The 24,952-nt window shown below is 40.7% G+C and overlaps 1 protein-coding gene across 4 annotated transcripts in view; it reads right to left on the bottom strand.

Moving 5' to 3' along the window:
• Positions 1-24,677, bottom strand: part of hmgcll1 (3-hydroxymethyl-3-methylglutaryl-CoA lyase-like 1) — a 32,761-nt gene extending 8,084 nt beyond the window's left edge. Inside the window, exons 1-7 of one of the 4 annotated variants that reach the window (XM_051126784.1) lie at positions 14,101-14,372; positions 11,910-11,987; positions 8,740-8,847; positions 8,471-8,566; positions 8,027-8,175; positions 6,016-6,079; positions 5,518-5,706 (exon numbers count right to left, since the gene is read on the bottom strand). In XM_051126784.1, the coding sequence (XP_050982741.1) occupies positions 5,518-5,706; positions 6,016-6,079; positions 8,027-8,175; positions 8,471-8,566; positions 8,740-8,847; positions 11,910-11,987; positions 14,101-14,196 (780 nt within the window). In that variant the 5' untranslated portion in view covers positions 14,197-14,372. Of the gene's footprint in view, positions 1-5,517; positions 5,707-6,015; positions 6,080-8,026; positions 8,176-8,470; positions 8,567-8,739; positions 8,848-11,909; positions 11,988-14,100; positions 14,373-24,466 lie in introns of those variants that run through there. The other 3 variants (XM_051126782.1, XM_051126785.1, XM_051126783.1) reach the window with 3 other exon arrangements.
• Between the last annotated feature and the right edge of the window lie 275 nt (positions 24,678-24,952).

The following is a 24,952-nucleotide window of genomic DNA, read 5'->3' as shown; positions in this document are numbered from 1 at the left end:
TCAAAAAATGAAAAAGTGAAAACACTGGGGTCTTTTTCTCAGGGAAAAAAAAAAAAAAAAAAAAAAAAATCTGAGAAGCAGGATTATTAAGCACATACAGTATATATTATTAGATGCTTTACAGAAACACACACACATAGAATGATTATTTATATATTTTGCTTTAGTGTGCCAGAAGGATACATCATTTTGGGATTTACAAACATTTCTTTTGTAAATATTGTAATAATTCAGTTAGATTTTTGTTTGAACAAGGATTCCTGGAACAGCAGGTTTGGCCCACACAGAGATCTGATCTCACCATCATCAATTCATGAAGAGACAGAAGCAATAGAAGAACTGTGGCAGCATTTCCAAGATGCTTGAAACAAGTCCAAGATGACTGGCATATCAACCAGCTCAGCGACCGTTAACATCAAATCATAGAAAATACGATAATGACCGAACCCTAATCATTTTCACGGATGGTATGTTCCAGTGCCTTATGATTTATTTCATTTTAGGACCACCTATTTCCTCATAAATTGCAGATTTCCCAAGGTTTTGAATTGATTTACAATAGGAGTAGATATATCATGGCACGCTGTGTCTAGTTTTGGCTTTGACCATCAGTGAAACTGTCAGACTGGAGCGAGAACGGCACAAATCTGCCTATCCGGAGCAGTCTGGGCTCACAGAGTTTTAGCCACAACATGAGAACTTCCCTGCAGTTCATATCACGATTTTTCTTGAAAGCCAATAAATAACCAGCCCAAACCTATTTGAGCAACTATCTGAGGGAGTTCATTTTTCCCCCCTCAGTATGGCCCTGAGAAAAGCCATACAAAGAGCCTACAATGTCTTTATCCAGAACAAAAGCTGGGGTGACTCTGAGCTGACAGGGTTAGCGGAATTCATTTCTGGCTCAGCTGGTGGCGGAGACGACTGGCGAACCCTAATGAAAATCTATGATAAAATCTTTCATTTCCACCAAGTTTTGCTAGGGGGTCAGTGCAGGAGGACAAATGACGGGCAGTTATTATTTTCAGTGCTCTCTGGGTGTCTGTGGTATATCGGTTCAATGCTGATTCACCTTCAGGAATTTGAAGCTGTTTCTGTCTCCTCTCTTTGTTGTCAAAGATACTTAACTTGATGTTACAACGGTTGCTGCAGCCTACACAATTGTACACTAGTTGGAACCTTCGTACAAGTTTTGCAAAAAAATATCATTTTTTTTTTTTTTTTTTTTAAAGAAAGAAATTTTAAAAATAAGTTTTGGCAAATAAGGCCCTAAAGACCAGTAAGAGGTTATAGATTCCCAGGCAAAGATTTTACTGTTAATGTTGGTTCTTGGGAACTCTTTCTAGTCCTTGACCACCCTTAATCTGTATAATAGTGTATGTTTTCAGAATATTATATAATTCGACAAGCTACTTTTTTTTTTAGCTCACTCGGCTATAAACTTGTGATAATTTACATCCAGCCAGTTGTTACTGCAGAATGAAACCTGACAGACTTATTAGCAATTGTAGTAGTAACCGACTGGATGTACATTATCCTGCATATTACACAGATACTTGCCACAAAACTAAATAATAAAACAAGAAATATTGATTTGAGTTTAAATATTAGAATGCACTGATTCCGTGACAGAAACACAATGCTTTAAGAGCCAGGGGGGTGAAAACTTTTTGAATTTGAAGATCAGGATAAGTGTAACAAATTTTGTCCTCTGGGAAACATGTATCATCTTCTATAGCTTCTGAAGGGCAATATATATATATATATATATGGATGATATTTAGGCAAAATAAGAAAAATGTAAACATTCTGTTCAAAAGTTTACACCCCTGGTTCTTAATGCATGATTTTTCCTTCTGAAGCTTCAGTGAGCGTTTGAACCATCTGTAATAGTTGCAAATGAGTCTCTCACTTGTCCTTAGTATCTCAAAATCATACAGTCATTGTTGGAAAGGGTTAAATACACAAAAATGCTGAAAAACCAAAGAATTTGTGGGACCTGAAGGATTTTTCTGAAGAACAGCAGGCTGTTTAACTGTTCAGGACAAAGGGGCTCATGAACAACTATTTCTAAACCAAAAACAACAACACCAACAAAACACAATTGTGGATCATTCAAGTAACAGCACAGTATTAAGAATCAAGCGTATGTAAACTTTTGAACGGGGTCATTTTTATAAATTCAGCTATTGTTTTCTTGTGAACTATGTGTAAATGTCTTTTATGTGAAATATCCTATTCATGTAAGTACTAAATAAAAATAGCATGCATTTTGTATGATAAATAATTAACATCTAGCAGATTCTGCAAGGTGTATGTAAACCTTTCTATGCCTCAACTGTATGTGTATATGTGTGTGTGTATGAATGTGCGTGTGTTTATTTATTTATTTAAAGCATAACAATAAATAACTGCATTTAGTGTATATTTACTTGTTCTAGTGCAGTGCTCTCTCTGTTCTCTATGTTATAGCTTAAATCTAATTAGTTTGTTTGGGTTTGATTGTTTGGCCCTATACAGTGTAACTAATTAATTACTTCAAAAATAGTTGGTAAACACTGCCAATTTTAAATGGATGACAACAAGTGAAAAAATATTTTTGAATTCAATTACCAACTCCATTTTATTTTACTAAAAAGAAGAAGGTAAAAACAAACAAACACACAAAGAGTTTAAAATTATTAAATGTTGGTTTCGGAGTAGTTCAGGTATGTGAAGTTTGCTCATTGTTTTCAGTCGGTGAGGCATCTTTGCTCATTTTCCATCTTTTGAAAAAGGACCCCCTGTCATGTCACACAATTCACTGAGAAAAAGCCAGAGGAATTCATGCCTATTTCTGTGGCGCATTGACCGCAGTTAGGGTTACACTGTTACAGCTGGAAAGAAACGGATAAACAGACAGACAGGGCTAAAAAAGGGTGGGAGCCGAGAATGGAATATACTAGAGCGCGGGGTTTTCCTTTTCCCCAGTCTCCCTCTGTTTAGTAGCGAGTGATGAAAGGATAATTTTCCCCTTGCCCTTTAAGCGCAGCATTGTCACAGAGTTCAACAGCCCTAGCGACAGATGAGTTGGAGCCCCCCGAGGGCCCCGCTCTAGCCTCCATCTCGTGGGCTTTGTCAAGGGCCAAGCCACTGTCATATGAAACAGACATCTAATAGGTAAGCCTTTGTGTCCACCCCTTCACATCTGCTGACCCGCCCAGCCCCCAAAGAGTACCGGCGTTCTGCGAGGGAAGACAAACTGAGAAAGAGTTCACAGAGGGCCCTGGAGAGCTGATAAAGCCATGCCAGTGTTATTTCTGAATTGCGGCCGCGCTCTGTGGTTTAAGGTTCGCGAAAATTAAACCACAGCAAGGCATTGTTTCATAAGAGCGTTTAGTTGTCACATTCAAATACGCCTGCCAGCTTTGCGTAAGCATATTTTGGGTGGTATCTCTTGTTGTTGTTGTTCTGTGCTCTTTTGGTAAAAGTACAAAAGAAAAAAAAAATGTTAAAAAAAAAAGTTAAATCGCTGGTACTCCAGGGGGTTTTGGAGGGTGTTTCAGTAGCTTTTGTTGTCTTCCCTGGAGGGCTGTGTGTGATTGTGAGGTAAGGTGGTGAGACACTGTAAACTTCTGGTTCATGTTTCTTTATTACTAGATCCAAATGCATGCCATTTGTTTTGTATTTGAGGCTTTTGGCACTGGATTTATATGCTCTGTCATAATGAGTTTTTTTAAATAGTTGTGACTTGTGAATAGTTGTGCCTGTGACATTAAACCAGATGTTTTATTAATTAGACAGTTGTAGGGCCTTTTGCAATGTTAAAATGTGTAAAATGTTAAGAGCAATGTTATGAGGTGTAAATGTGAACCTTAAATACAATATAAGTCACTTTGTAGGGGTGTGGAGCAGAGCCAATACTCTAGCTGTATCTGTATCTCCATCTGTAGAAATCTCAAAATGTATTTGAATTTAGAAAAATACCGGCAATGACTGGCAAACCAGAAGTTTGTCTTATTAAATGTGCCTTTTTTTAATAGTATGGCTTAAAAATGATTCTTTTTTTATTATAGTTATGAAAAGCCATTTAAATATGTACTAATTAAAGCAATGAAACTACACTTTTTTTTTTTTAAGTGGAACTCCTCCACAGCCACAAATAGGAGGACTCCATATAAAATAGCTAATATGGGAACACTGAAAGTGAAAGAAAATATTCTGTGGTTGAAAATGGCAACTAACTATGCATAATATAAATGCAAATCTGAACAAATAATAATAATACATAAATTACAGACCAGCCCCGGGAGAGAATAAGACATTATTGTAACATTATTATTGAAACATACTGTGTATCATATCGTACAAGGTTTAAAACATTTAAAATGTGCATGACTTAGTATCTTCAGTATCTAATTTCTGAGAGAAGCACAGAAACGGCAACATTACTATTTTGATTTGCAATAATGCTGTGCTCATTTCATTCATAGAGTTTGGTAACACTTTATTTTGATAGTCCACTTTAGACATTCTACTAACAGTAAGTAACTTTGCAACTGCATGTCAACTAGTCATTAGAGTATTAGTAGACTATCTGCTTAATATCTTCTAACACTCTTCTAAACTTTGCAAGTATATGTCAACTACTAACCCTAAACCCTTTCTACTAACCCTAAACAGTCTGCTCTGAGAGTTAGTAGACATGTAGTTTCAAAGTTACTTACAGTTAGTAGAATGTCTAAAGTGGACTATCAAAATAAAGTGTAACCGAGTTTACACATATTCACCTATTCACACATTCATTATTGCAAAGCAATTTTAGAGGTTTATGTATAATATTATAACCCTCTGGCCCACCTGTTATCAAGCAAACACGAAAGTGACTGAGTCTGCCGAATATTTTCCCTATTAATCAGTATAACTCATTATTTGTCTAAGTCAAACAACAACACTATATAACAAATTATTTTATAATAATATTTAGAACAACACTGCTGTCTTCAGCTGAGCTGCTAATCGCTGAAGTGAACTTGTTTTATAATAAATGAGGTTTACACATTTACTGAACTAAACTGGAGTTGAATAATGATACTATTGTCCACAATTTTGTATTTGCCTCATTTTTGAAGTGTGCATTACTGATTCTGTTACTTTCCTGTTTGATATTGTGAAGGTGCTTTGAAAAATAAAGGTGAGGACTTCTCTTTGAAAGAGAAAACTGACAGTAGAAGGCAGCAATTTATGTTTTTTTTTCCTAAAATAAAGTGCCCCTTGCATACTGAGAATGTGATGCATGATTGTGTTGCATTATGAATTGTTTTCAATGGGTGAAATAGAACTTGCGGAGCAGGATATGTTTGCATTCGCATACTTTCATAAAGTAAGCCTGATATAGGTTTATCTGTGCACATATGATCAATAATTGACATTACAGGTGACATATATAATGGTTTGTTATAGTATCCCCTTCTCCCAAACCCTCATGCATGTATGAACTGGGTACCTCATGATTGTGACTGCTTTAATGTCACTCACCTGCAGAGCAATGAGAATGTTGGGCAGAGCCTGACCGTAAGTGTCATGGCAGTGCACCGCCAGTGTGTTGACGGGCACCTCTGTCAACACATCGCTCAGCATCTCAGCCATGGAACCCGCGGTGCCTACGCCAATGGTGTCCCCCAGGGATACCTCATAACAGCCCAGGTCAAACAACCGCTTTGCCACCTGGACCGGAACAGAGGAAAGCCATGAAAACACTATCCCCCCTGGAAATATAAACAAGATGAAGGGGTGCACACAGAGAGCTCATTCTAAGCGTTAGAAAAGCACTGCCGTGTTACAGCGTCATGCGGGTTTTTTAGCAAACATCGTAATAAGGGCCTTGTGGGACTACGAAAATTGTGGGAAGAAAAAATATGCAGAGAGCTCAACACTCAATGAGATTTATCACGTACTGGAAGGCCCATTTAGTTTCACTTCGGGCTGTTATACACTAAACAATTCTGTTTGGATTGAAAGATGCTATTACAATACCTTTGTGACTTGTGACGGTTTTACTTGTCCCTCATATGGACAGCCAAGAGCACAGGAAACGTACCTGGAAATGAGCAAAAGAGCTATGAGTGGTTAAGTTCAGCATTTGTCAGAGCATATATAGCTTTGAGCTTACAGTACCAACAGTCATGCAGCATTGGGGAAATAATGCCAAGCGCTGTTTTACTGCAACCGCAGCGACCAGACCTGCTCTTGCAACGGATTACATCTATCACAGAATAAAACAAAATGTTCAGCAGCAGGCAGAACATATGGTCGGTGTCAAACGGTTGTGACAAATAGTACCAACAGTGTTGACAGTGGGAATGAGAAATGGTGCTAGAGAGCGACGTACAAGCTATATGTGCTTTCCATATGTAAAGGAAACATGTTCTGCTAGAAAGAGTGAACAAACAAGTGAAAAGTTGAAAATGTTTCTCTTGGGCCTGTGGTCGTCAGACGATACTGCTGCGTGCTACCAGAATTTCCGTGGAGTCTCTTCTTGAACATTAGGCGTTGAGTCACATTTGCCAGAATGAGTTTGTCAGACTGAACTGACTGCTTTCTATCGTTTTTTGTTTTTTTATTTAGTAAAGAGCACAGTCTGGACACATCTGGACTTGTACTTGTAACTGATACAAAGCACCACACTGCATGCACATCTGGAACTTGACTTATTTACTCATTAATTCTGGAATAATTTCATGCTGCTCTGGTGCCCCATCTCAAAACCACAAAGGAGAGCAGTCCAAAATATGTAAGTACAATAAAAGAAACCATTGACCTTTTGGTTAAACCGAAGATCAGTCTTGGAACTTGCTTATATAACAAATGGCTCTTGAAAACTATAATCCTGCAGTCTAAGTTCAGTAGTCATTCAGCGCCGGGACAATCACCTGGATCAAATGTCTGACTCAGTGGTATTATATCAAGTGTTCAGCACCAATAAGTGTTCTGCCGATTTCGCAGGAAAGTCATAAAGATCAGCATTGCAGAACATTCAAACATGTCAGCGAGGGTCAAGTCTACAACTGTCTACTAACTACTTGATCCAATTGATCCAATATGCCACACCACCCCTTTGGACACAGCAAAAAGCTGACAACAATATCATTCTCAAAGTCCACCCTATAGGTTTTTTTTTTTTTTTAGTGGCCGATACTGTTGACTGTTACGTTAGGTCAGCCCTAATCCTGAATATTATGAGGTTACAGCCTTGCCTACAACTTTCCCTTTACCAGACCAGATCTTTATCTGCTTTGCAACAACAATTCTTTGAGTAACTATAATCTGCAACACAATCAGCCAGTTTCAGCATCATTGGCAGATTGTTGGTCTGATTCTCATTCAAAATTAGTGCTGAAGTGTGAAAGTGCACATAATGAACACTGGCCTATTACTTGAAGGAAATGTGGCACACAGCCATGCCTTCCTGTTAGGCTGCAATCGTTTCCAATTGCAGTTGATATTCTTCCTGCTCAACGTTACACCAAAGATGGATCCCAGAATCTTCTTGTATAAACTTAAATGTTTGCTCCTATCCTAGTTAAATAAGTACAACAGTGGCAGATTATGGGCAGAAATCTGGAGCGAATTTTATTTCTACAAAAACTGAATGTCCACCAAGCAAGGTCTGACACATGCCTTGCACTTTAATTTATTACAAATTCTGGATACTGTGATTATGCTTTCAGCTGCCAATAACAATACTCTGATTGACACATTTTGGTATGTTTAACTGTTGCACAGATATTTTTACTCAAAATTAGTCAATTTTATATTAGGCTGCTCATGGTTAGTCCCAAGCAAGGCTGTGTTCAGCCATGCAGCTACCGGTCCTTTAATCTCATAACCCAATTGTTTAAACAAAATCTTTTTGTCCATTCAAGCATCATTTCAGCATCATTACCTACGTTGACATGATTTCCTTTCAATTCTAGTGCACATAATGAGCACTGGCCTAAATCTCAAAGAAAATACATAGAAGAAAGCTGGTGTCGGTGGAACACACCCGCGCACTGGTATGCCTTCCTGTTTGGCTGCAGAGATGACCTGCTCAAACCTCTGCAAACTCTCCTCTATGGAGCAGTTGATGTTCTTCCTGCTAAAAGTCTCTGAGGCGGAACCAAACACTGCCACTTCAGTAGCTCCTGCTGCAACCTTTAACAGGAAACATTTAATCAAGTTTGTGCTTATAGATGTTGGCTTGTGAGCACAACTTGCATGATTAGCAAGAAAAGCAATTAACAGAAATGGGCTAAACATTTACAAATAAATTTTACAAGATGTAAAAGTTGCACTCTTACGTAAAGTAAAGGGGCAGTGAAAGCTTAGGCAGAGCGCATGCATAAATAAAGTGGTTTATTATACAAGAAAAACATCATTGACCTGGCATGGAAGGTAAATTGCAAATGCCACTTGTAAATAAATGTAAATGATGCAAATATTTACTTACAGCTGCCTGGAAGCCCTGAATATTGGGAGTCAGAACAGGGTATCTAACGTCAGGAGACCTTTTAATCCCTCTCAACACTGCAGTGTGGTCTGCCATCTGAAAAACCAAAAAACAAACCAACAAGAATTTACACTCAAACTTTATCCCAAAGGGGTTTGTGCAAATGCAGTTTTTGCAGAGGAATACCAAATCCAGTGGTTTTGTTTGGACAGAAAAGCCACACAATATCAGCCAACATGTTCTCGAGGATAACAATTGCACCTTATTACCTGCGCTACCCACTTTGAAGACACAAAGCTAGTAGCTTCGATGACAGGCAGCCCGGTATGAGACAGCATGTCTATCAGCTGGATTTTGACCTCTGTCGGCACTATTTCCTGCAGAAACACAATGACGTAAAATTAACATTCAGGGAGCGTGTACATATGTGCACTGTGCTATTGAGATGAATAATTTATTTGTCACCATCACCGAATGAATAGTCCTGTGAATATATACAATAGGACAGTATCTGCTAAAAGTCTGCCTGCGGTGACATTTTTGAAAAATAATATGTTGCTTCTTGTATAATTCAGTTAGTGATGTTAACAGTGTTCTGTTTTTTCATGTAACAGATGCTGAATGTATTACAGTTGGTGTAGTCTACGCATCGCAGCTGAGGGGCGCTAAAAGGTTAATGCTCTATTGCATTTAAAAATTATGCCATAGACCTAACTGATAACAGTGTTATATTTTACTCATACTTATGCGCTCCACATAACAAGTAGGCTACAATGCTGTGCTAGGTGAGCTTTGTGGTTTACAGATCATGCACTATGATAGTGTTTTAAGATGTGCAAGGAATGTGCAAGGAAGTGTGCTAAAATAAATATTCATTAATCTGCAATCTGCCCCGTAAATATAATTTCTGTCAAAAGGAAAAAGATTTGTTGGTGTTTTACTACCGCTTGTGCTCATTTCAGCTGTAAACTTCATGGAATTGTATGTACAGGTACATTTGTGGACAACGTAGAGGCAAGTTTTTCTAATTCAGTCTATGCTGACTAGATCATGCTAAAGATGTGTTCCACTAAAACATGTTATTGATAGTATATAATGCTTTTTATTTTGCTTTCTATGTGTATAATGTGGTTCCTTTTCAGAAACTCGAGCTTTGGGAATGCCTCCAGCATGACCACGCTCTGAAACAAGTGTGTAAACAGTCCAATGGAGAAGCAAGACGTCACGGGAGGGGTGACGTTGAGACCAGGAAGCTTACAAGCACATGCGCTGCGTGTAGCTGCCAGCTTCTGTCATTTATCAAGCGCTCTGTGTGTGTGTGTGTCATTCTGTTTTTTGTGCCAGTTTGCACAGCTTTTATTTGAGAGTGTCACTATGTCCTACAAGCATTCATACAAATATAAGCAGCAGCATTTTAGTCTGTGTCTGTTTGGGGGCAAAGCATGGGAGTCAGTTTTCGAGGGAGTTTTTCTCTGCCTTTCTCTCTAGCATTCTAGATCGAAGGGCTCTCTTCGAGGAGGAAGCCCTCATGAGCTTCCCTGCGGCTCAGATCCCGCCTTTGCCAAGGCAGAGCGGCACCTGCAGTTGTGGGGATCAGAGCATGAATCTGGTAAATGGGCTAGAGACAGGTCCGCCCTCTCTCTGCCTTTCTCCCTAGGTCTAGCGCTCTCTCTCGGGGCTCGGAAGCCTGCGCTGCGGTCCTTCCCCCTTTGAGTGAGAGCTTGTGCTGCTGTAGTTATCTTTCGCAGAGGAAACTGATGCTGTCTGCATATGAGCAGACTGCATATTAGATCGCTTGTTTTTTCCTGCTCTCGCTACTCAGTGGCAGGGATTTGCACAATTTATGTGTGGTTTATTCAGGAGCTGAACATACTTTGTTTCCAGGTCACCTTCTCACGTGGTACCTTAGTTGCCTGGAGATGTTGGCCATGTTTCTAGCACTGAAACACTTTTTCCCAGACCTAAGAGATCACCATGTGTTGGTGCGCACCTACAACACAGCGGTGGTCTCTTACATCAAACAACAGAGAGGGCTGCATTCACGCCCTCATTTCAGGCTGGCACACCAGATCCTCATCTGGGCCCAGGGGAAACTCCTTTTGCTGAGAGCAGTGTACATTCCTGGACATCTCAATCAGGGAGTAGATGTCCTGTCGAGACAGGGGCCAAGGCCTGGGGAATGGAGGCTCTACCCCAAGGTGGTGGAGGTCATCCAGCTTATCTGCAACTGGATGCCATGGTACAGACGTGGCCGAGGCTCTGCTCCCGGGAGTTAGTTCTGGAGAGAGTGTGCTGGGACGGGGTCTGTCTACTCCTAGTAGTCCCATACTGGCCAGGCCAAGTATGTTTCTCGGACCTAATTTCCCTCCTCGACCGATCTCCGTGGGAGATTCCCGTCAGGAGGGATCTCCTCGCACACAGGTGGGGGGCAGCATCCTGCACCTCCGCCCAGAACTGTGGAAGCCTCTGAGGGGGCACACCTCATAGCTACCGGTCTTTCAACCGAGGATGTTAAAACCATTCTCTAATCCAGAGCTCCTTCTACAAGGACACTGTACGCCCTGAAGTGGAGACTCTTCACTTCATGGTGCGGACAATACCAGCAGGACCCAGTTAACTGCCCAGTTGGTACAGTGCTGGAGTTTCTGCAGGCTCGGTTCTCTGTAGGATTAATCCACTCCATCCTGAAGGTTTACGTGGCGGCTATTTTGGCCTACCAGGCCCCTCTTGGTGGCCTTTTAGTGGGCAGGAACCTCCTGGTTACACATTTCCTCCACGGTGCGCTGAGGCTGAGGCCTCTGGCCTGGTATAGCTTATGTTAAGTAGTGGTTGGAAAGCTTTCCTTAGCTTTGAGTCCTCTGATCTCCCCCTTTCTTGGGGATCAAGGCTCTCTTCTCTGAATTTGGCTTCAGGATGCTGTGGGACGTCCAGTCCGTTGACTGTCAGGTTCTTACCTGGATTTGTGCCACTCCTGGCTCTTCCTCTCTCGCCCTAGCTGTGCTCTTCCACACTAGGCTGGGATTTGCAAGTCTGGTAGCGTGGGCATCTTCTTCCCAAAGCGTTTCGACAGAGCTTGAGCTCCTGAAGGGGAATATCTCCAGGTTACGTATGTAACCATGGTTCCCTGAGGGAACAAGACACTGTGTCTCGTAGCCATAATTCCGGCATCCCTGCAGCATTTGCTGGCTGCACGCGCCGGACATGCTTTTAAGCTTCCTGGTCTCTACGTCACCCTGTCCGTGACATCTCGCTTCTCCAATGGACTGTTTACACACGTGTTTCAGAGCCTGGTCACGTTGGAGGCATTCCCAAAGTGTTTCAATACAGCGTCTCGTTCCCTCGGGAAACCATGGTTACATATGTAAGCAGGAGATGCTCTTTTTTCAGTATGCTAAACAACTACAAGCCACAATGCTACAAGTACTTTAAAAATCTCTACCTTCTCATTCTGAAGTCCATCTCTTGGTCCGACCTCCACAATTTTGACACAAAGTGGAAGCTTAGGCAGTTCAGAGCACTGTAAATTGAAAAACAATGAGGAAGGAAGGACCATATAACAATTTCACAGAGCTGTACGGAAAATCTGAAAGGTGGATTGAGACACATCCTCTGTCTGGTGCTTCCTGTCAAATGGTGCATACAACTTTGTGTTTTGAATCTGGTCTTCAGATCCTTGCCAGGTCATTTATGACATAATGTGCACTGGAAACAAGCATTTCCTCTATTCCAATGGTAAAACCAAAGCTTAACCTTTGAATTCCGGGAGTTGTGTTACCAAGGGCCAGTGGTGTGTTTATAGAAGATTTGAATGGCTATAAAACCTGAGCCTCTTGATACTGAAACCCTCGCTTTGAGGAACTGCACACAGCCTAGTTTCTTTAGAGCCAAGTTTGATTTAATTGTGCTGTCATAGAGGGAGGAAATGGATGTGTGAAAGGAATCATAACAAACTTCTTTTTAAGAAGTTTCTAACGGTGTACGATAGGTAGGCAGAGAAGAACCGATGTGTTTTTTTTTCCCGTTATCACCCCAGGCCTGCAGTTAGGACAGCCTATTAAATTCACTCATAAATCAAACTCACTTTTCTAACTTAGCGCTAGAAATATCCATTAAAGCATTATTTTCTTATCAACGAAATAAATTTGACCAAAAGGCTTTTGCTGTCTCTGTATTTTTTAAACATTTGGAATTTTCAGGAGGATAAACCAAAGCTGGGAGAGAGGTTTATTTTAAGGTCCTACACTGAATAAAGTGAATCAACTGTGTCATTTACATAAAGTGTATTTTTATGTTGGTCTAATCAAAAATGACATTTTCCAGTTAAAACCTGTTTTGTTCACTTTGGCTAAAAAGTTAATCACACAGAACAAATGAAAAGAAACATATAAATAGTATTTTAGTGTGAAATACTGAATAGTGTTTATGCGTAGAATGCATGCTGGCCATTTTAGCTTCTGTTTACAGTGAAATTAAGTTACAAGGAGCCAAAACATTATTATATTTACCTTTTGTTATGTATCTAAAGAAAATAGATTAAAACATGCAGTTGTGTTTCTCTTTTAAACTTGATTTCTTTGCTTTCAGCTAATGTAGTTCTCTCAAATGTACTAAATCATGTACGGCGAATGTGAACCAAACAGTATGTGAAAATTATTTTTGATGTTGGTGTAACTGAAAATGCCTTAGATGGGACTTAATGTTGAAATGAAGTATTTTTTGAAAAGGGGGAGATTATTTGATAGTGTTTAATGTTCAGTTATGATGATTTAGAACATTTCAGTACACTGGGTTACCAATATTTTGAAGTAGAGTGGAGGTTTTGCTTTGGCTGAGTACATAAAAAGAGGATGTCGTTGTGTAACATGCAAATACAGTATGTGCTTTTTCTCACTAACAGTTTAAAGTTGGAACTATCTTACAATTTTATATATAATTGAATGAATTAAATCCTTTCAGGGAACTGTATCAAGACTATGTAATTTGGTCACTTAAAATAGCCTAATTGAATTAATGTTACATAACCAAGTTATATGTATTATATCTTTTTGATTTTTATTAAATCAAAATGTAAAAATTGAACCAAACTATAAATACATTTTGAGAAAGTGTCTATTTTCTTTTTCTTTAAAGGTGGTCCTTTTTTCAGTGATAGGCCTATATCCTATACTATAGAATAGTTTAGTATAGTGTATAGGCCTGCCACCTTGTCATTATTCAATTAAATTCTTCAGTTTGCCATAGGTCTCAAATCTCATTTGTAAGCACATTTTTAAATGCATAAGTTTTCAATTGGGAAATGATGCCATTATGCATAGATAACATAAAACCTGGTGAGGCTTGTTGATAAGCACCGTTTTGTAATTAAAAACAAATACACAAAAGATTTGAGAGCTGTGGTGGAGGTGAAGAGTGAATAACGTTTTTCAGTCACAAATAATGCATAAAATGTCATCAATTCTGTATATTACAGAAGACGGAATGAATGGGTGAAGCTAACATGAGGGTAAGCTCATTTATTGAAACTTTCGTTACGGGGTGAGCTATTCCTTTACGTGATTGCTTTTCTCTCTGCATTGCTGTATTTCCTAGAGTCATGTATAAATCTTACACATGCAAAAACAAACCCCCACCTTCTCTTCCCACAGGAGCCGTGGAAACCAAGGATAATCCCGCAAGAAAGTCTCATAGCTCAGGCAGTGCTTGACCGCAGCAGAAACGTTACCCATCCGACTAGCACGATCTGCTAGCCCAGTACTGATCCCGGATGACACCTGTGGTGATTAGAGTGCATATGCGCTTCTTCACACCATTTCATGAGCAGCAAAGAGAGCAGGAGGAGCTCGATAGCATCGCTTCAAAGGGCATGGAATGACTCAGCTGTTACCATGGCAGCAGCATCCCTGCCTGTGCACGGTGATGTAGGGAGGGGGAGGCAAGAGGCAGGCTGAAGACGTTAGACAGCGTTTTGTTAGCTTTAGACTGACAGCTCCATGTGAAGTACGGGACCCGCTGGGATTCTCGGCTCCACAATAAGACTAACCACAAGCTGCTTATTTTACTGCCCTTGGCTCCCCTCCCCAGCGGAAATCTACAGCTTCGGGGAAATACGCTGCCATGATTGATCTCCTGTGACTGAGGCAGCTCATGCTTTTCAATGGTCGGCCGTGCCACTCTTGCCAATGTCAACTGTGCTCTGTTATAAAATCTCTCTGTAAAGCCGGGCCGCAATTTACTTGTGAAAGAGCCATTCTTCCTGGCCCAGGTGCTTACAATAGAGAGGTTTAAGGAAGCTCTTCCTCAATAAGATGCTGGTGTGCCGTGAGAGGGTCTGGCCTCTCTCTCACGGGGGGAAATGCAACTGTTGAGACCAGGAGCTGCATTTTTTATGGATCAGCATTTCTCGCATGGCATGAGATGATAAATTATAAGGTTACTTATGATAAATAAAAAAAAAAAAAATTAAAAAGAATGGTTAATAAAAACCCAAAGCCACACTTTTTGCACAATGAATTGCTATGACTTTCCATGATCCCCAAAGTCATTTCATTAACAATTTAGATTTTCACTAATAAACCACTGTTTTATGCTGAACAAGAGCACTAATAAGCATAATATATAGCTGATGAAATATTTTATTTATAAGCAAGCCTGCCAACGCTTGTGAAAACGACGTGTGCTTACTTGTATTAAATATGCGCTTTTAGTGTACTTCAAATTTTACGTTTGTATGGGTCAGTCCTTTTGTATGGTGCCTTTTACACTCGGAAAAATTGAAAAATAAAATAAGTTTAATCAATATTTTTTTAAATATCCATGAAATTAAGACACTTTAAAATTATTAATTGTATTGTGCCATCTCAGGCCATGTAATTTTTTATTTTATGACGATTTTTCAACCTAATTTTTTGGCATATTTGTCAGCCCTGTTACCGACACAAGCGTTACTAGATATAGTTTAGTTACAACTTATATGTCACTGAATGATATAGGCATTAGCTCAAAAATATACCAAGGGTGACCTTTAAAATGTTTGAATTTTACACATGCAATCTTTAAAGGGGATTTGATTCGTTAACCTTTTAATGACAAGTCATAACATACTTTGGACTTGTTGACTTCATGTTGTGTATGGGTTATCTCCTTTTTTACCCTGTTCTGAATCCTGATTTGTTCATGTTTGTGTAGCTGCACAAACTAATGGCGCTTTAACCCACCAGAAAGAGCAGAGCCGACCTCTATATAAGTCGGCTCGCAACGCCATTTTATTAGAATTTTCTCTTTCAGTGACAAGGATCATCTCTTCGCCGACTCTGCAAGAAGCCAAAGCAAGAAGTTCAGCTGCTTGCCGCTGCTGCCGTTGAAGAGCCCCGGCAGAGGAAGACCAGCTTTCCTCTGCGGCCATCCGGCACACTCTAGAAGAGCATTCACTGAGCGTTTCCTACAGCGAGCATTGTTTCAAATGTCACGGCGCGAGTGTGACTCATGCAAGGATCCCCTGAGTCTGACCAACAGCAAGAGGCTTTCAGAGAGCTCTGCACAGTGACTGACCTGGCTCTGCACACAATAAAAACTACAGCGCAGGCAATCGGCAAGATGATGGCGAGCCTGGTGGTGCTGGAGCATGGTCTTCCTGGATTCCCCAGTATCGGCATGTACGGGTTTGCAGAGCGATTCTCTAAGTACTCTGGTTCAGTGACTGCTAATCACCAGAAAGTTCCCGCCACTCAGCCTGCAAAACCGCTGCCACCTCAGCAACAGAAGTCCGAGCCCAGATTTCAGCAGCAGTGCCCCCAGACGGCGAAACGGTATCCTTACCACAAGTGCCAAGGTCCCCACCATCGAGTAGTGCTGGACCGAGAGCCTCCGAAGCCATCCTGATCTAGCAGTAAGCAAGAGGAGGGGGTCAGCTGGAATCCATCCCTTCAAGCACCTCTGAGAGATGGAGAACTGTTTCTAGCGGGTCACGTCCTGCAGGCATAGTGTGTACCCAAATTTTCTACCGCTGTGATAGCAGACCCACATCTCAAAAGAGCAGATTTCCTCTTCCCACACTCACACTAGAGTCTGCAAGCTCCCCGCCCCCCCCAAAAGGCAAGCTCTTATTCGCAAAGTTAGAACCCCTCTTATCATGGCTCATGGCTTGGGTAGCCATTCCGTGCATGTCGAGGTGGGTTCTAATTACGATAAAACGAGGTTACTCGCTCCAGTTTGCTCACAGGCCACCTCTGTATTATTCAAACTTCGGTTCAGGACAACAATGCTCACGGTCTCCGACACGAAGTGCAAACACTGCTTGCAAAGGGTGCTGTAAAAACAGTTCCATCAGCTAACAGCAAGGTTTTTCAGCCACTGCTTCCTCGTCCCAATTTCAGACATCTGAATCGCCCGCTTATGCGTCGCTGTTCAAGATGTTAACTCTGAAGCAGATCCTTGTGCACACAAGGACTGGCTTATAACGGTAGATCTGAAAGATGTTTACTTTCACATCCAGATAGCCCGCCATCACAGATCGTTCTTGAGATTTGCGTTCGAGGAAGTGGCCTATCAGTACATGGTCCTTCCGTTTGGAGTGTCTCTGGACTGTCTTCGGCCAGCTTTCTCCCTTCTGAGGCAGATGGGAATCTGCATACTGAATTACCTTGACGACTGGCTAGTATTTCCAGATCAGAATGGGAGCTAGTTGCTCACAGAGCACAGTTACTCAATCATTTGGAGCAACTCGGGTTGCAAATCAACCCCCAGAAGAGTCAGTTGTCACCCAGACAAACAGCTGTCTTTCTGAGCATGATTATAGATTCCACCCAAATAAGGGCATGGATTACGCCAGAACGGCACCCCGGCGACTGGAGGCTTCCTTCAAAGTGGTGTCTGTATATTAACTGCCTTGAGTTGCTGGTGGTTTCTCTGGCCCTGAAAACCTTCCTGCCAGCCTTAAAAGGGCACCACACCCTGGTCCGGTTGGACAACATGACGGTGGTAGCCAACATCAATCACCAAGGTGGGCTCAGGTCTCGTTCCCTTTATAGGATGGCTTGAGGCCTCCTATTTTGGACACAGAATGAACTCCACTCAATAAGAGCAGTTCATATGCCGGGAAGTTCGAACCTGGGGGCAGACATGCTGCCCAAGGGCAATGTAGCTTCAGGAGAATAGAAGGTACATCTTCATATGGTTCAGAAAATCTGGTCTGTCTTCAGGAGAGCAGAAGTGGATTTCTTCGCCTCAGAAGACAACTTTCACTACCCAACTTATTTCTCGTTGGGGCGAGATGCTCTGGCCCATGACTGGCCCAGTGCTCCTCAGGTCATCAAACAGGTCAGGCTAGAGCACCAGATGCCTCTATGCCCTTAAATGGTCAGTCTTTCGTGACTGGTGTTCCACACCAAGCCTGGATCCGGTCTCTTGTGACGTGTCCCACATGCTAACCTTTTTATAGGAGTTGTTGGCCGATCGATCGTCAGACACAATCTAATCATTAAGTTCTTTAAGGGTGCCCGGAGATTGAATTCTCCTCGTCCTCAGTGGAGACAGTGCCGGTCTGGGACTTGTCAATGGTCCTAAGGGCCCTGCAGGGCCCCCCTTTCGAACCACTCCATGCGGCCGAGTTGCAGCCACTGTCACTAAAAACAGCCTTGTTAGTTGCTGTTAGTAGTGTCAGTTAAGCAACTGACTTACAGGCACTGTCAGTCAGTGCATCCTGTCTTGAATTTGGGCCTAATGACTGTAAGGTCATCCTCAAGCCTAGAAATGGTTACGTGCCTAAGGTGCTTTCAACCCCGTTTAGAGCCCAGGTTATTACCCTGTTAACACTCCCCGACACGGACGATGACTGTTGCTTCAGCTGAATGATTCTGATGAAATGCTGCGAGCCGACTTATATAGTGGTTGGCTCCGCCCTTTTTGGCGGGCTAAAGAGCCATTGGTTTGTGCAGCTACACAAACGTGAATAAATCAGGCTTCAGAACAGGGTAAAAAAGGAGATAACCCATATACAATGTGCATTCTTATCTGAGAGAACCGAGGTTGTGTCAGTAACCGGAGCGTTTTACATCCAATGACCCTATTAAAAATAGGGTCAAGCCTAATCAATGTCATTCCTGTTACTCAAGTAAACTCAAATGTGTTAATTGCTAGCTAATGGTCAAGTTCACAAAAGCACATATTGTACACTTTGAAAGGATTTTACCTGTAGATATTGTTTATATTATATGTAAGAAATAATCATAACAATCAAGCCTCATAAATCGTCAAAAATAGAACATTATAGAGAAGTGAGAGAAACATGCTTGTGTTTAAAGTGTTGGCATCCTGGTTGAGAGATAATGTAACCTCATAGAAATTGTCACTTTACCTCCTAGAAAAATGTCACTTTAATGTACATTATTTTATTTTTTTTTTTAATCTTTTGATGAGGGTAATAGGGCTGACCTGAAATGAGGGGACATCAATAAAATGATTTATATTTTATTAAAAAAAAAAAAAGCATGCTTATGTCAAATCATTGCTTATGTCAAACACAACGACACTATATTTACAATATGCAATATTGTATTGTTGTAATTTTGCCTTCATTTTGCAAATTAAAAGTCCTGCTGAAAAAGAAAAATCAAAGTGAGGGACAGTCCAAAAACCTTAACATTGTTAGCATAAATGCTATTTGGGTCATTCTATAATTAGGAGTACATTTAGAATTTGACAATGTGAAGAAAAAAGTTTTTCTTTTTCCCAAAAACCCAAACATGACCTTACATAGCTGCTTTGAAAGAAGCTACATTGTAGAAAGTGCTATATAAATAAAGGTGATCGGTAGGAATATGTGCATAAAAAACATCTATATTTGCTACTGTCCACCATGTTACCTTTACTGGGTAACAGTTGACAGGTAACTTAGTTGACATTTTTAGTTTTTAGTTTTGGGCCTATACTCAACATGGAAGCCTAGAACTACTGAGCATATAGTATGTTTAGAAATATATTTTTATAAACAAAACATAAGTTTTAGTTAAATTGTCTTGCAATAATACTTGTGTAACACTGTTGACTCTCAATTAATCCACTCTTGACACAGGATTGCTAGTTTAACCAATATTAGGAGAAAGAGAAAGAACATAACTTCTAGTGTTTCATCCATGTGCTTCTAGAGGAAATATCATCATACTGTGCAAATTATGCAAGAATGGGACAAACCGTTCCTTTTTGATGGGGGTTTTCTAGTGGGTAACTTAGTTGACAATGGTTCTTCGGACACAATTAAAACAAGTTATATCACAATAAACACTTATTATTTTTGAAGCGCACACCCAAATGTTTTGATAACCTAATCTAACTGAAGGCAAACCTATGAAATTAATTTATATTTGAGGAAAGTTTCATGCTTAAATGCAGAGTAGAATGAGCAACTTTACAAAATCGGACAGCTGAATACCAGGGTTGTATGTGTTATGAACATCATTTTTTTTAACAAAAGATATGGCTTTTTCAACATACAGTAGTGTAATTGAGAAAAATATAATCGTGTGCTAGAAAATTAAGCATCAGGGCTTTATATTGATGAAAATATATTCAAAATATACTTCACAGACATAAGATGTACCCACAATTATAGAATGACCCATTTAAATTATTTAAAATAATATTTAATTGCTTTTTTGATGTAATATTGATGAAAACATACATAGTATTATGTTTTTAAATAGCACATTTATTTGTTGTTTTATTAAATTTTGATTTAGAGTTTGATTATTTCTATAGGGACGCAAAAGGCACTGATTTTGTGGAATGACCCGTATACTAAAAAAAAAACGTCATGTCTCCTGCTCCAGGGCCCATGACAGAGTCCCCAGCCAAAATGGCCGCCACTATTTATGGGCTATAGTACCCAAGCTCCTGCTGATGCAGAGCTTGGGCCAAGACTAAAAAGACTAAAAGGACTGATTGTTAGTGTGATACACCCACCACTGATGTCAGTGCGGGCTGCAGGCATCCCCGTGACATCAGCGCCCTCAAGCCCAACCATTCTAGAGGCCTGCCACCCTCTGCTGCTCTTCCTCTAATGGTGGTCACCATTTTGTGCATGTGGGCTCCACACTCCACTCCAGAGGCCTCGTCTGTCCAAGAGTCTGTGCCTCCAGAGGTGGCAGCTCCTGCTGCAGAATCTTCTGAAGAGGCGTCGTCCACTGCAGAAGCCCTAGAGGTGGCAGTTTCCGCTGCAGAACATCCCAAGGGGGTAGCACCTGTTCATGTTCAACTCACTGCCTGCTTTGTCATGGTCAAGTGGTCTGTCCATGTTCCTGTCCTGCCTGCCCCACCACGGCTCCCTGCCCTGCCCGCCTGTTCCATGGCCCAGGTCCACCATGGCTCCAATGCCTAAGTCTGCCATTGCCCCATGGCCCTTGGTCTTGCCCTCTGCTCCAGGCCTGTTCCCTGACCTGGCCTTCCGTCCCTCCCCCTGTTTTGCCTCAGCTCCACCCTCCTGGACTTGTTGGGGTTTGGGTTTTGTTTGGGTGTCTGGAGTTGCCCTTAGAGGGGGTGGTTTTTGGGGTTTGTTTCATGTTCTTGTTTTCATGTCTTTTATTTTGTATTTGATTCATGCTGTTTGTGTCTTGCTTCTCTTGCCCTCATGTATTCCTGCTATTGGTTCCCTTGTTCAATGTGTCATGTTCTCATTGGCTGTTCAAGTCATGTGTCTGTTTGCTCATTGGTTTATTTGTCATGTGACCCTCATTGTTCGGTATAAGTAGCCCTCATTTAGCCATTGTTCCTTGTCGTGTATTGATGTTGTAACCTTTTGTTGGTGAGTCTGTGTTTATGTTCATGCTACGTCTGTTTCAAGTCTGTTCATGCCAAGTCAAATCTGTATCAAGTCAACTCTTTGTTTGTTTGTATTTTGGATTTCACGTTTGGATTTAATAAAGCTGCACTTGGGTTCTCATCACAACTTGCTGCTTCAGTGGATCATTTGTTACACATACACATGTAAAATACTTGATTGTAATTTTGACTGTAGTGCTATTCAATATTCAATATTTTAAATATTCTAAACTGCAAGTTCATCATTACAAATAATTTAAATATACAATTTCATAAATGCTTGTCAGGACATTCAGGAATTGTACACAGTGGTCTACTTAAGTGGGTGGGGAAAAAAAAGCACCCTAAAGTTCAGCTAACTGCATTTAGTATAAATTTAAACTATAACATGTTTATTTAATTGCAGTTAACATGCTAAGTGTCCAAGAACATAATATTCAGTCAGCACTGAAATATATTATTTAATAGTAAACTATATTATTTCTATAAGTTTTTTTTTTTTTCTTAACTGTAGCACTCTTTCACAAAAGGAACTGTAGGTTGATGTGTAAACTTTGGCACTGAAGGTGTTTTTTTTTTTTTTTTTTTTTTTTCAGAACAAGTTGTGACAACAATATTTGCCTGGCCAATGGCATGCCGTGTGAGTTGTGGGCGGGATCTGTTTGTCTGACCAGTTGCAGAAAAGTGCAGCATTCAGGAAACCTTTTTACAATTCCAAGTAGTACTGAAATGACACAATTCCCATTTAGGATTTGATTAATCTCCTTTGAATTTTCCAGGCCTGGAAATGACTTTTTTTTTTTTTAATTCTCTGAAATGTTAGCCAGATTCAACGCAAAGACGACCCATTAATCTTCCTAATTGCATTTACATATATAGTCCACATACAAATCTGTACAGACTTTCCTATATATCCATGAAAGTATGTAATCCAGCCCAGACACCGAGCCAGGAGTTGCCGGGAACACTGAGCGGTGGGGTGTGTATGATTCAGAATTGCCCCCAGCTGGAGTTAGCCGCATTAGATCTGCGTCCCTACCGAACCATTTAGCGTTTCCTTTCCTTGAATGTTCTTTAACTAAAAGGACAAAAAGTGGACATTCATCTTGACAAATACCAGCTGTCGGGGTTTACTTCAAAGAGGTGAGCTACACCTTCAGGGCATCCTGGATAATGTAAAGTAACACAGCACAGGTGAGCGAGTGTGGGGGCTTTTCTGAACTTCTTTTATCATTCCATACGTGCTCTTGTAAACATCTAGCCACTGAGCATGACAGCAGGATGAAATGTTAAATAAAGCACAATTTCATTAGCCATTACCTGAAAGCATGGGTTATTCGGGCCGTACCAGATGTTCCCCTATTTAACCTTATTCCTCTTGCAATTGTAGATGATTTAGGAGCAGGCTAGTATACGATGGGCTGCGTTTTGCACAAACAAATCCTGCTGGGTTAGCTTTGGGCCTCTCGTGAATTAACCTTTGCCTCTGTGAACTTAAATTGGTAAAATATTTATGCTTTGCTGTCTCTTGTAATGTAATCACTGATGGACTGTCTATAGAGAGCGCCGGTGTGTTTTCCCCGCAGGCCAGTAGATCGGTGGGCTGGCTGCAGACGCCAAATTTAGACACAAAGTAAATATGTAAAGGTTTTAAGGGGAGAAAAGGTCAAACGTATCATTCGTCATATCGGCCAGCATTCATGCACTCTATCACACATATATGGTGATTGAAATGTATTGCGTTTTGTGCCGTATTAACTGCAATTAATTAATTGTACGGTGTTGGATCCCAATTCGTATTGGCAACTTAGGCTGTTGTCGCATCGTCCCTGGCCCTGTGACCTGGTGTAATGTAGCCATTGAGGGCCCACCCACACAATTTTTGTCCCGGGCCCTGGGAATTTGAGCTAGTTTGTATTCCTGGTCTGTTTTTTATTCGCAGTCCATCCCTGAGTGTAACTGATGACACTAGAGTGAGTCACACGCTCACTCACTCAACAGGCTGTGCTGTTCCACTGCAAGACAGGTTTTGGATGCTGGATCTTCAGCTTAAAAGAATACGCTGTTACAGGGTCAAAACTCTTTCACTGTCTCCCAGGGCATTAGTTCCAGTGAAATCTAGTACACAACACCGTAACAAACTGTACCCATGACTAAAACTGGCTTCCAAATCAGTCGGATGACTTTAATGAGGGAAGAAATGGAGCTCCATGCCGTGGATGAATCGGAAAGATAAATCGCAGATGCGACGAAGCCTTCTTTGGATGTTTTATTTGGAGTGCTGGTGTAATCTGTACCATTATGTCAATGAAAGAGCTTAGTTCTTCCCTTTTTCTTCTTTAGGATGGAAACAGATGTGAGAAATATTCTTTACGGGGAACAGGTTTAGATGAAGCATCAAAGAGGTTTTAAGCCATCAGATAAATCCTGAAAACATAGAGAACTGCCCAAAACTCAAGCCAGATTCGATCAATTTGCGTCCATACGATTTCAATTGTCCCATAGAAGCTGCTTGAATAGATTCAAGCTATGATTGCAACATCAAAAGTTCAGTGTGTGCATGCGTGGGAAATGTACACTGCAGTCTGTGTAAGTAAGTAATAACAAAAGACCATCACAGGTTTACACTTAAATCACCAAAGAGCGTTTCTGATAGAATGATGTCCATTTTCAGTGGCCTAGAAAACACACACACCTTTTATTGTACATGAGGGTGATCCCCACTGAGGAGATCAAAAATAGCTTGAGAAATCTGTTAGTATTTATAGTAATATTAATGGCAGTTGCTTGGCTGGCACAGGACTCCCTGAATGGAATTTGAAATCCGCCATGTTTTCTCATAGACGCTCAGTTCTGGGCATGAAGGGTTTTGAACAATGCTTACTGGCCCAGTCACAAGTTTTGTGAGTTGTGATGACAAAGGCAGCAGACTAAATATTTTGTTCTGAAGACAAAAACAGTCAGATACTAATCACTTAAAGGGGACCTGTTATGCAAAAGTTTATATTGTTTTGAACGTCCACATTGTTGCTGTCACGTTAATGCGCAAATCTAATATACTCGTATGATTTCTTTTTCTCAGCTGTTGATGTTCACATGTAAACTTGGCATGTTTTTGACATAACCTTGTGTGAATTTGACAGTTTAAGTGCAATAAGATGAGAAAGAGCTTAGTTTAGTACTCACGTGACACTGGTATCACAGCCAGCTTTCTGTGTGTCTGCTTCGGATGTGTGCGCTCAGAAAACAATACGTCAGAAGACATGGCTCGCAAGTAATAAACTTTCTAGATGATGAAGAACTGCAGGGTCACATGAGCATGACAGCGATGATAATCAAAACCAAACAGATGTTTTATTTTGGCACAAGTCGGAATAAATTTTGGTATCTGAAGCACGAGCTGTAAAAGCACAGTCCTCTTCTGGTAAAGTGAGCAGGGAGCAGCAGCTCATTTGCATTTAAAGATACATGCATGCAAGGAAATGGCATGTTTTTGCTTCCGCTCCAGAAGCAAAAGGTTATTTTCTGCATCAATAAATGATCTATGAGGTATTTTGAACAGAAACAACACAGACACATTCTAGGGACATCCGAGACTTTTATGACATCTTGTAAAAGGGACATAACTGGTCCCTTTAATATCTGTAACTTATCACGCAAACAGCTTTGGTT

The sequence above is a fragment of the Labeo rohita genome, chromosome 13 (assembly GCF_022985175.1).
Source record: "Labeo rohita strain BAU-BD-2019 chromosome 13, IGBB_LRoh.1.0, whole genome shotgun sequence".
Lineage (NCBI taxonomy): Eukaryota > Metazoa > Chordata > Actinopteri > Cypriniformes > Cyprinidae > Labeo > Labeo rohita.
The sequence above is the reverse complement of the archived record's forward strand: the minus strand, read 5'-3'. Positions and strand labels throughout refer to the sequence as shown.